The following is a 12,140-nucleotide window of genomic DNA, read 5'->3' on the forward strand; positions in this document are numbered from 1 at the left end:
GCGCTTGGGTGCAGGTTCCCCCTTCTCGGCTTCCTCTCTGCCTGGCCCGCCCCTCGCCCTGGGCTGAAAGCAGTTGAATCCGACCGGACAGAGGGTCCCGCCGGGCCGACCCGGCCTTTCCTGCCGCGCCGACCCCACCCCACCCCGACATCTCCCACTGCGGAGTCCAGTGGCCTCGGGGGAATGTGGCCCCCTCTCCTTCTCCAGGAGGGCGGCTCTGGTTAGGCAGTAGACGCTGTACTGCAAGTCCAACGTGGGTTATTCCGGCCGGAGCCAGGGACTTGTTAGGTTGTCCAGCACCGGCAGCATCTGGACGTCGGATAATCAATCCGCTCCTAGTCCCCTCGTTACCCCCACGGCCCCTCAGCGACCCGCGCAAGCACCTTGACTCACCCGACCCTACCCTTACCCTACCCAGGCAGAAGCAGTAGGATCCCGACGGCCGGAGCGCTAGGAGCGGCCTGCACCCCCCAGCGGCGGGTCACCCGCGCCGGGCCCGGGCAGGACGGCGACCTCTCCGCCCCTCGAATGCCCCGCCCCCTGTCCCTGTCGGTCCCTACCCCACCCCGGCACACATACACACACACACACACACACACACATAGACTCAGGCTGGAGCGGCTCTTGGTGTCCGCCGCCCGGCTCCCGCGCCCCCGCGCCCCGGCTGTCGCGCAGCCTCGGCACCTGTCGGTCCGTGCGTCCAAGAGCACCAGGGAGAGCTATGGTTTACCTGCCCGGATCCCCGACGTTCAACGTGCTGTGGTTTTTGTTCGCTGGGCTGAGCACCCTCGGTGAGTGAAACTCGGCACCAGGAGGGGACTTGGGATGGGGTAGCGGTTGAGACACTCGTGAATCTGGACCCTAGGGTGATGGCTTTAGACACTGTGAAGATCTCAAGCGGACGGACTCCCGCCTCCGCCACCCCCTCCCGCCTCCTCCCCAGTACATCACCGGTTGGAGCTGACCGCTCTTCCGCCACAGCCGGAACGCAGCAGGGTCAGCTCTCAGTTGGGGAGCGGCGTTTTGGGGGCGGAGGGGCGTCACTGCAATAGGCCCCAATACCTCTAGGGCGAGTTATCAGGACCGCGTCTTACCCCCACTAAGCCCCCAATTTCAGCAGAGCCGGATGGATGAGCTGAGCTGCTGGATGAGACACCGGCTAAACTGCTTAAGGACTTAACTCCAACCTCTCCCCCTCCCACCCATCCCCCCCCACCACCCTCCCCACACACAAGCAGATGCGCAAGAACCACCGGGGGATTCCTCAGTCCCCGGAATTGACGCTTTCCTTGAGGAACTGAGACACTTGGACTTCAAGTTTGTTCCCCAAACTGGATCCTCCCGCTTGGTCCCTCCCTCTGCTTCCTGCCCTGGAAACCAAGGGAGGTGCCCCAAAAGCTCCACCGTGAGGTCATTTGGGATGCAGGAAATGGGGGAGGGGGTTCAAATACTCAGAGGATCAGAACTGGAACCCCCAAGAGGGCCACCATCCCCACTGATTCTCAGAGCCAAGGGGGCAGGGAAATAGGGAGGAGCAGAAGGGAACTTCCTTTGAAGCAAGTGCCTGGGGAAGACATGAAGGACTCCAAGGAGGACCTACCTCCTGCGAGAAGGACCCAGCTGGAACTAAGCTGTTTCAGTTGTCTCCCAGGCCTTGCCACCACCCCCCTTCAAGGATTCCCAGAGGTGGTGAAAGGTGCTCTGGGTGAGGTCAACTTTAAAGCCTCATTTCTTTCAGGTTGAAGGCTGCCAGAGCCTAAGGGCTAGTAAGGAATGAAATTCTCCAGAGATGGGGAGTGCCTAACTCTCACCTGTGTCCTCTTTAACCTAGTCCTTGTCCTAAGGGTGTTGAGGCAGAGATAGTAGGGTCTGCAGACAAAGTGGGGCTCAAGAGCACCCTGCCAGCTGCCCCAAAGCAAGGACTGTCCTAGACTTGGTGGGCCTGCTTCAGGATCCCTCAATTTCTCGGCCTCCCTCTTTCAACCTCAAGCTCAGCTCCACATTCCCTTCTACACTGATCATTCCACCCCCAACCCTCACTGTTGATCTCAGAAGCAAGGGAGGAAAAGCCAAGTTTGCTATCTGCAACTCCTCTGCATAACCTCTTTTTTCTGCCCCAGCTCTGAGTATCTGTTTGTCGTATGGAAGGCCAGAGCTCAACCTCCTCACGGGGTCGTCCCGGAGTGTCGCCGAACTCCCCCCATCCCCCACCGGCCATGCGACAGTTAAATGGCCTCGGGGCGGACACTCCGACGCACTCCCGAACTTCCCTCCGTTGCGTTCTTCCTAGGCCCTTCTCCCCGGCCTTTCCCGAAGTGAGGCGGCTCAACGCCGCTGCCCCTGGGGCGTGAGAAGCCTTCGGGGGGAGTTTCTCATAGCAAGAGAGAGACTAAAAATAGTAGCCCTAGGGAGCGGGCCCATTTTCACTTTCCTTCGGTTCTTGCCTGTTGCTTGTGTCTGATCTGGAGGCGAGCCGGAAGGGTCCCTTTCTTGGGCTGCTCTGGTCTCCTTCATTCAGATCCACCCATCCTCTTTTTCTCTCTCAACGGACACCTGCACCCTGGGAGCGAAAAGGGCCGACAATTTGGGGGCTCCTCCTCAAGCAGACACCTAGAAGGGCTGGGATGTATCCGGGCTGTCTTCTGCAACCAGTTACTGACTGGAGATTTGGCGGCAGGGAGCATTTGTCCAGGCCCCAGTGTGTCCTCTCTATCTATTTTTAACACCCCCTCTAGGTTTTGCAAAGTGAAATAAGTGGGACCCCTGCGAGATATCACTGGGGGCTCCTACAGCAAGGGAAGCTCCGGCTCTCCCAAGACCTGGACAGGTTCAGTTTCTGGTTGCCCCAAAAAGGCCTTGGAAGCGCCTCCCAGGCCTCCGAGCATACCCGGCCTCAGCCGAATAGCTAAAAGCTAGCCGGACAGGACCCCAAGAGGTGAAGAGCTCCTTGAGGCGGGGGTTGTTTTTGCCTTAGAGCCTCCGGTCTGGCGGCCCCCCCCTCCATTGTCTTCTGGCTTATCACCAGGCGCAAGTTTCCTGCCCGGCCCGCAGGGACCCGCCAGGAAATGGGAAGGGGGATACTGCTGAGGCCAAGGAATAGGGGTGAGGGTTCTGTAAAGACGCGCTGCGGGAAGCGGTGAGGGTGACGCGCATCCTGGAGAGACCGGTCCCTGGTCCTAGGAGGGCGGAGGGCAGGTTCCCCACACGCAGGTGGCATCTCCTGCTGCAGGGCCGACGGCTGACAGGACCAAGGACTAGGGGCAGCATCCTCAGGCTGGGCCAAGGACAGCCCAAGATTATTCCCCAAACGGCTTAGGACTCTGGCTGCTCCGTCCCCTTCCGGAAGGGCCCAAAGTGATTGTATGTGGACACCACGGTGTGGGCGTTGATCCGAAAGCTCCCTCCTTGAACCAACACCTTAACCCATTTTCTGAACGTGACACGTACAGAAGAAGCTTTGTACTTGATTGTCCGGAGATCTTCACCCAGATGACCCGCCCAGATTTCCTGGTCCCCAGAAGGGCGCTTGAGGGCTTTGAAGGCCTCAACCCTCCGCTGTTCTGGGGAAGGCCGCGGGTGGGGACTGAGCGGGAGGCGGGGAAACGCGCAGTCTCAGGGCCAGGACTGGGCGCTGGGCCGCTGTGGTCTCTTCTGCTTTACTCCCGGCAGTTGCGAAGAAGCTGTGGGTATACTCCGCCACCCGGCAGCACCCACCCCCCTCTGTCCATCCGGGTGAGAAAGCAGGAGAGAGGGACCCGGCAACTACTACCCGCGACGTGTCTCGATCTTGATTCCTTTCGGGGAAATTGGGGGAGCAAGTGAGCCGTGTGGGGTGAAAGTCAAAAGTGTGAAATCTGCCGTTCCTCCTGAATATCATTCCCTGCTCTCTAGAAATCTGCCCCCTCTTATAGGAGCTCAGAAATCTACGTCTCTGGATACTAATAAAGGCATAAAAATATGTCCCTGTCTCTGTCCCTGCCACCAACCCAAGGGGCTGTTTTGTTGTGTGCCCTGATGCCGTCGAAAGCCGAGCACCGGGACAGAGTCCCTGGGGCAGGCCTCCGGCCGTTCAGGATCAGATCGAGCGAGGTGGATCCTGGGGTTCGCGCGACTTTCGCCGCCCTCGGCGCTCAAGCCTCACGGCCCTTGTCCGCAGCGCCCACGTCGCGGGCCCAGCCGGAGCTGCACGTGCCCGCGGGTCTGACCAGGTTGAGCGCGGTGGAGGGATCGGAAGTAGTGCTCCCGGCGTGGTACATCCTGAAAGGGGAGGTGTCTTCGGCCCAGCCGTGGGAGTCACCCATCGTACAATGGTTCTTGGAACAGGAAGGGAAGGATCTGAACCAGGTGAGGAATGGAAGGAAGCGTCTCTGCCAGGGCAAGCTGAACCCCGCGCAGTGGAAGTGGAAGGGGTGGGATTCCCAGGGAATCAGGAGGGACGGAGTTCCAGAAAAAAGCCAGCGTCCTCACTGTGTCAGTGTTCCTTCTGATTTTGGGGGCTTCGGCAAAGAATTCCCTTTTTCCACAACGGTCCCTAGAAACCCAACCCACGAAACTGTCAAAGTAACTCACGCAGATTTTCAAGGTTGTGCGTCTTTCTCTTTTTGACACTCCCTGTGCTTTGAACACTGTCCAGTCACAAGCTCCTTCTGAAGTGATTCTCATTGTTTCCCTGCCCCTTTTTACCCTTGCTGCTCAAGGGGGAGGTTCCTCCTACAATTCTCCCACCTACCCTCCTTCCTGGCATCAGACTTTTACACAGAGATGGATTTATCTAGAAGGGACTGAAACTTTATTTTCAGAGCCCCTCATTTGCACTGGCTCCTTCCAAGGTCCTGGAAAATGTGTTCACAAAGTTATCTGTTCTTATTTTTGTTTTTGATACCGTATGTGACTACCGATGTGACTATCCCCTTTTTGCAGCACCTTTTGTTGAATTTTTGGGGGAGTAGGGAGGATGCAGGGGCCAGGAATCAAACCCCAGTCTCCGGCATGGCAGGCGAGAATTCTACCACTGAACTACCCTTGCATTCCCCATTTGTTCTTAAGAGGATAAATATTTTATCTTTTTCTTAAAAATGCCCCTCCCCCCAGGCACAGTCATAGAAGTTTCAGGCTCTACAAAAGCCTGGATTGACCCTTGATTGCAATCTAAGATTTTTTCATACATATCCCCCATTTGCATTCTCTTTCCCACCCCCATTATACCACCTTTTAAAACACTCCAAGTGGGAAATAGAGTAACAAGAAGTGTTCTGGTGAAGGGGAGCCAAGAGTGGTGAGAGTGTGGCTGAAGAGTCAAGGCAGGATGGGGAGCTGGTAGAGGTCAGAAGGGATGGAGGCAGGTGCAGGGCATCTGAAGAATGCCAGTTTGGAGGAGAGGAATTAGCTGAGTCCTTGGGTATAGCAGATACATTTATCTCCCACCCCAGGTGCTGGCGTACGTCAATGGAGCTATAACAAGCAAACCTAGAATCTCTCTGGTCTACAGCATGCCCTCCCGAAATGTGTCCCTGCGATTGCAGGGTCTCCAGGAGAAGGACTCTGGATTCTACAGGTGTTCTGTGAATGTGTTTGATAGTCAAGGCGTAAATAGGGGCTTCAACAGCAAAACTGTAGAACTCATTGTGCTGGGTGAGTGAGCAGCGCACTTTCCAATACCACCTCCCCCCTCAGGGGCTCGGGCAGGTCTCTCTTCCCAGTGGCTGAGTGTAAGGGTTGGAGGAGGGGCAGATGGGGATCGTTGTATGTATGGGATGGGGGTAAGGAAACCAGATCTGTTGATCCCTTGGATGTGAGTTTTTATTCTGTCTCCCCTCCCCCAGTTCCTCCAGCTCCTCCATCCTGCCGTCTCCTGGGTGTGCCCCGTGTGGGGACCAACGTGACCCTGAGCTGCCAGTCCCCAAGGAGTAAGCCTGCTGCCCAGTACCAGTGGGAGAGACTGTCCCCATCCCCCGAGGCTTTCTTTCCACCGGTCTTAGGTGAGGAAACGTAAAAGACTGAGGCTTGGAAGGATAAGAGGTATCTTATCCTCTTGGGGGGAAAAGAAGAGGCAGGTACTGGGAAGAAGTGTAAGGATGATATGGGAAGGGGGGCAAAGCAAAATGGCTGAGCAGAGGCAGGGGTTGTGCTAATAGAGAGGCCATATGGATTACCCACATTCAAATCCCAACTGTGTCTCTCACAAACTGCATGACTCTTAGCCTCCATTCCTTCATTTGTAAAATGGGGATATCAATATCCCTGATTTGAAAAACTGGCATATTTTTAATATGGACAGTACTCGACGATTTCAGGGAATTTTACTGATTCGTGAGATGTGATGATGATATTGTGGTTATGTGGGACAATGTCTTTATTTTTGGAAGATTCATGCTGAAGTATTTGCTTTAAAATGTCACAGCAGATGAAATAAGTATGGCAAACGTTAAATTGAATCTAGGTAGTAGGGGTACGTGGGTTTTCATTTTGTCTCTACTTTTAATTTGGCCATTTTTCTAATAAAATGTGCTTTAAAATATTCCATACCTCATAGGTTTGTTGTGAAATGTTAGTAAGCTAGTACATATAAAGAACCTCAAACAGTCTTTGGTATAGAGTAAGCAGCTGATAAATATTAAATGTTACAATGACTATTTCATGTTATTCTTTCAAAATCACGAGGCAGGTCACATTATCCCCATTTTACAGATGAAGAAATAGAGACCAGGAGATAGCAAGTAACTTGCCTGAAGTCACATGACCTATTCTGGAACCCAGGTTTTCTAGTTCCAAGTCCAATGTTCTTTTTCTCTCACCACAAGGCCTTTCAGAAATAAAAGTAAAAATGCTGTTTTGGTTTTTCTGAGCATCACTGTCTCTTTAGCCTGCTTTCAGATGTCGATTAGGAGGACTGAGGAGTGGGAACGGAGGGGCACTGAGCTAGCATTTCAGCAGCAAGGAGCAGGGCCAGCAAGCTGGCTGATCCAGTCTCTCCCTTCATCAGAGGACAGACAAACTGAGTCTCCTAGAGAGTTGAAAAGAACTTTCCAGAAGAGGGCAGGATTGGTTTGGGTGGGTGGGGTAGAGGTGTAGGAGAGGGCCTCTGGTCTGACAGCTGAATTGTGTCTACAGATAACATCCGTGGGTCTTTAAACCTCAGAAACCTCTCCACCCCCATGTCTGGAATGTACATCTGCAATGCCTACAACGAGGTGGGCAGTGCCCAGTGCAACGTGACCCTAGAAGTGAGCACAGGTCAGTGAGGGGTAAGTGTGAAAAAGCATGGTCAACTGGGGTGGAGGGACCAGGGGCTGTTTGAGAGGGAAAAGTCCTGTCGTCTGAGGCCTCTGGTTGTAATAGGCCAGGGAGCTTGTCTTGGTCAAATGTTTGGTTAGTGAATGACTATTTCCTACTTGACAGCCACCCCTTCCTCTTCTTAACAGAGAAGAGAGTATCTATGGTGGCAGTAGGGGTGGTGGGGTTAGAGAGGGGTGGGTAATCACTAGATGACCCCCTCTGATACTGAGGCTTTTCTAGGGCCTGAGGCTGCAGTGGTGGCTGGAGCAGTTGTGGGCACCCTGGTGGGACTGGGGCTATTGGCTGGCGTGGTCCTCTTGTACCACCGCCAGGGCAAGACCCTGGAGGAGACGGCCAATGATATCAAGTAAGTGTCCCTGGTTTCTGCCATGGTGGGCATTCTCTATAGCTCCCCTATAGAACCCTGCAATTCAGACAGATCCCATTGAAGGGAAGGGCAGGTACTGGCTGAAACTCCATTCCTCTGGGCAGATTTTAAGGGAGAGAGAGAGATGGGGGAGGGGATTGAGGGTGGAATAAGACAAAGCATGTAGAAGAATCCCCCACCCACACTGCTTACCACCTATTACTTCTTTGACAACTAGGGAGGATGCTGCCGCTCCCCGGACCCTGCCCTGGCCCAAGGGCTCAGACACAATCTCCAAGAACGGGACTCTCTCCTCTGTCACCTCAGCACGAGCCCTCCGGTCATCCCAAGGCCCTCCCAGGCCTGGTGCACTGACCCCCACGCCCAGCCTCTCCAGTCGGGCCTTGTCCTCACCAAGGCTGACCAGGACTGCTGAGGCCCACCCTCAGCCAACACCCTCCAGCCCTAGTAGGGTTTCTTCTTCTGCCCTGAGCCGCCTGGGAGCTGTGCCTGTGATGGGGCCTGCCCAGAGTCAGGCCGGGTCACTGGTGTGATGGCCCAGTCCCTCCTTGACTAAGCCATCTGATCTCTCTCCTCCCATAGGGGCCACCCCTAGCACAATCCGAGTCTTGGGAGGGGAGCCACTTTCCATACCTCCAATCCTCTGCCCCCACGTTTCTTTACTGATAGAAAACTGAGTCTCAGCAAGACCCAAACTTCTAGGAGGTAGAAGGAGAAGTGGACCTGGGATTTGGAAGAGTCTCCATCCCCTCTGTATCCTCATAACCACAGCTGAGTGCTGCTGAGATTGGCTCTCTCCAAGACCCTAGTGAGGATTGCCAGTCGATGAGTCCTCCAGGGACTCCCCCTGTGCTGTACCCCACCCCTATCTAACATTACCCTTTGTCCCCGCTCCAGCTCCCTGCATTAATAGTGCCTGTTCTGTTGGTTTGGTTGGGGCAGGGGATGAAGAAGATATTTCTTTAAACTAACTTGAAATGTGTGTTTTTGTTCATGCAAATTTCAATAAAGATACATTGTGCTTGTATGGAAAGTGAGAGACAAATTGCATTTTCAAACCTGGGACTCCGGGTAGAAGCTGAGTTTCAGGATGATACAAAATGGGCCCCACTGCCCAGATTCTGCCAGGAGGGCTTCTGCACCCAGCCTCAGAGCTTACAGGCTCAGGATAGCTCTTCCAGAGTCTTTAAAAGGATAATTTGCTGTCACGTGGAGAAGTGGGGGAACAAAGGCGAAGGAGACCCTAACCCACTCTAACAGGAAGGGGATGAGTTTGGTGCCATTTCTGCTGGGTGCTTGAGTGCATGGCTTGGGTATGCATGTATTTGCTTCCCCCTCAAGGGCAGGGGAGTGGGACCTGACTTGTGCTCTCCTCTCCCAGACCACAGAATTCTTAAACACACCTTCTTACCCATCCAGCAGTGATCACCTTGTTACAAAGGAGAGAGCTGTGATACTGATCAATTGTGGTGAGTTCTCTGCCTGATGTACTCTAATGACCAATACCTGAGACAACCGGGTTTCAAAGAAAGAAGTTTATTGCTAAGTGCAAAGTAGGAGATTAGATGGCCTATTGGCCTAAAAATCTGTCTCCTTAAACTGCATAATACTGGTATTTTTACAGTATCAAGAAATGGGCAGATTTTAGGATCATGAGCACAGTCGCTTGAGATGACAAAGTTAGGGATGATCTAATTATTGAGCATGTGCGGACTGATTACATGCTCAGTCACAGAATGTATGTGAAAAAATGGTGGCCTTGATATGATGATAGGTGTGATTTTTAGTATTATAATGACGTATAGGTTACTTACAGGGTAAAGTTTAAGCTACTGCACATGTCGGACAGGCCAATTTTGGTTAGATCCACCTCCGTCTAGCAAGATAGTTTTAGAATTGGGGTAGGTTAGTTCTGGACTGACTCAAGGCCCTTTACTAATAAATATAAGGGGCTGTCTTTAGCAATCTTAAGACTCTAAAGTTGAAAAATAGGATAAGGGGGTAAAAGTGAGAGGCAGTCATAAGATTTTTATAACTACAAGATACAATTATGCAATCATTACCAAAGATCAAGGCAGCTGGATTACAGTTTAGTAATCTCAAACATTTCCTTCTGGCTATTCTAATATAATAGAAAGAAAAAAGAAACATCTGTATAACGAATCAGTAGTAGTAATCATCTGTTAAAGCCTAACTTCTCAGTACAACTACTCCTCATTTGATCATTCTCTCAATCTTGAGGGATATCTGTGCAATGACTGTTCTAATTTTTTTCATGCTGAAAAGGAGCATTGAAATTATGGGGTAGAGAAATGAAACAGGTTGTTATTCCTGGAGAGACTGGTACCTACAGGTTTCAGGGTTTATCTGGTACAGGAATAATCAAGAGGCTTTAAGTCTCTGAAAAAGAAACCTATAATTAAAACTTTCAGTGAGTCTTAGATAGAGCCTGGGGTATTCTCTAGGGTTTTCAGAAACACTGTTAGTTGGGGCTTGGCATATTTAGCTAAAACCTGCATAAGAGAATGTTCAGAATGACCTCTCGGCTCTATTTGAAATCTCTTAACCCCTGAAATTTTATTTTATTTCTTTTCACCTTTTGGTCAAGAAAGCATTGCCAATCCCACAATGCCAAGGCAGGGCTCAACCTGGGAGTCATGTCCCATGTTGCCAGGGAGACTTATGCCTCTGGAAGTCATGTCTCAAATGGTGAGGAGGGCAGCGAGTTTATTTGCAGAGTTTGGCTTAGAGAGAAAGGCCACATCTGAGCAACAGAAGAGGTTCTCTGGGGGTGATTCTTAAGCATTAATTATAAGTAGGCTTAGCTTTGCTATTAGAGAAATAAGTTTCATAAGGGCAAGCCTCAAGATTGTGGGCTTGGCTTATAAAATTGGGAGCCCCTACTGCTTAAAAGAATAGCAGGATTCCCCAGGTGGGGAAGTTTAATATTTCCACATTTTTCCTTCAGGCCCTCAAAGGACTTTGCAAACATTTTCTCCTTTTTGCTCAAAATACTCTAAAATGCATCAGAATATTACATTAACCTGTACAGAATATTAAGTTCTCATTCCTTATCTAGGTTCCACATCAAATAAAACCGAATTTGGTTGTTTAAATTAACTGACCAAACAGGTTAAATTAGATAGTGTGCTCAGAAACTTTAAATTTTGGACAAAATAAACACCTCTCCCTTTGGTCTCACACAAACGTTAAAGTCTTAAAATACAGACAATATCATCTTTTACCCTGTTGTCTGGTTTACCTTCCTCCTAACCAGCTCGGCTTCATTTGCGTATCTAATTGAAGTCTTCTCTCTTGTTCAGCTTTTTTAACAGTTGTGTATGGAATAATACTGACTTTCAGGGCTGGAAATTCTCTTAGCCTCAGGTGTCACACAGAGACCCAAACTTCCAGGGAACTACCAGGTTATACACAAAGAACATCTCAGAATCAAAGTTTAGGAATAACTGTGACTGCTGTTTGAGCTTACAGTCCTTTAAAAGTGAAAAACTTGCTTTCTGAAATAAAAGGTGATGAGGTCAACATAAACATCATTAAGGATACTTTTCTGATATGATACAAAATCTTTGTCTTCTAGACAGAGCACTCAGATGGTTAAGATTTTTTTTTTATAATCTTTCAAAAGCTTACCAACAATCCACATTACTTTAACAGAGAGAAAATTAAACATTGGCTCTAGACCTGTGAAACTCACAAGTTATCTGCTGCCGATATACAAGGAAGGACAGTCATAGGATACATGTTGCCATTGCCAGAGGGAGAAATCAAAAGGTAAACAGCGGTCACCCTACCCAAACAGTTCCGAAAAACCGCAGGCAAAGGCCATTGGATTTCAAAGTGTGAGAGTCATTTATCCTCAGGGCTTTAGAAAGCAGCATTCCACCCTTTCCAAGGGCCTACCCAGCAGCCTTGCTCTTTCTCCAAATGCTGGGGTGAGTTGCAACACTGGGGAGCATTGGGGGAACCACCTCTTTTTTTGGCTCCAGCCTCTCCAAACACCAGGGGGACACCCGGGGTCTCTGCCATCTCTGGGGCACATGCTTAACCCCTCCAGAACAACGGGGCGGCAGCCAGGCTTCCCATCATCCACGGTTTATGAGCTCACCCTCTCTAAGGCCTGACTTGGCACAACTCTTCCTGAACAACAAAGCAGAAGGACTTTCTTCTGCTTCCTGGGCAAACTCATCCTCTACAAGTGTGTGAATGAGTTCACGCTCCTGACCCAAGAAGTAATAGAAATGTTTTAAGAATGTTCATGGGGATGAATGGGCAGCTATGTGATGATACCGTGAACCACTGATTGTATACTTTGGATGGATTATATGGTATGTGAATATATCTCAATAAAATTACATTTTTAAAAAAGCCAAGTTAAAAAAAATCATCAAAAAAAAAGGAATAGGACTAGACTGTCACTACATTATTTTGCAGCTATATATGCTTTTTTAAAATTCCT

At 50.7% G+C, this 12,140-nt stretch overlaps 1 protein-coding gene across 1 annotated transcript; it reads left to right on the forward strand.

Moving 5' to 3' along the window:
- The first annotated feature begins 594 nt into the window (after positions 1 to 594).
- ESAM (endothelial cell adhesion molecule) lies at positions 595 to 8,696 on the forward strand. The gene is made up of 7 exons (XM_077112576.1): positions 595 to 791; positions 4,157 to 4,344; positions 5,430 to 5,631; positions 5,823 to 5,978; positions 7,111 to 7,233; positions 7,516 to 7,642; positions 7,881 to 8,696. The coding sequence occupies exons 1-7, from the start codon at positions 722 to 724 to the stop codon at positions 8,194 to 8,196; spliced, it is 1,182 nt and encodes a 393-aa protein (XP_076968691.1). The 5' UTR covers positions 595 to 721; the 3' UTR covers positions 8,197 to 8,696.
- The last annotated feature ends 3,444 nt before the right edge of the window (positions 8,697 to 12,140 follow it).

This window comes from Tamandua tetradactyla, chromosome 8, assembly GCF_023851605.1.
Source record: "Tamandua tetradactyla isolate mTamTet1 chromosome 8, mTamTet1.pri, whole genome shotgun sequence".
In the NCBI taxonomy this organism is placed as follows: Eukaryota; Metazoa; Chordata; class Mammalia; order Pilosa; family Myrmecophagidae; genus Tamandua; species Tamandua tetradactyla.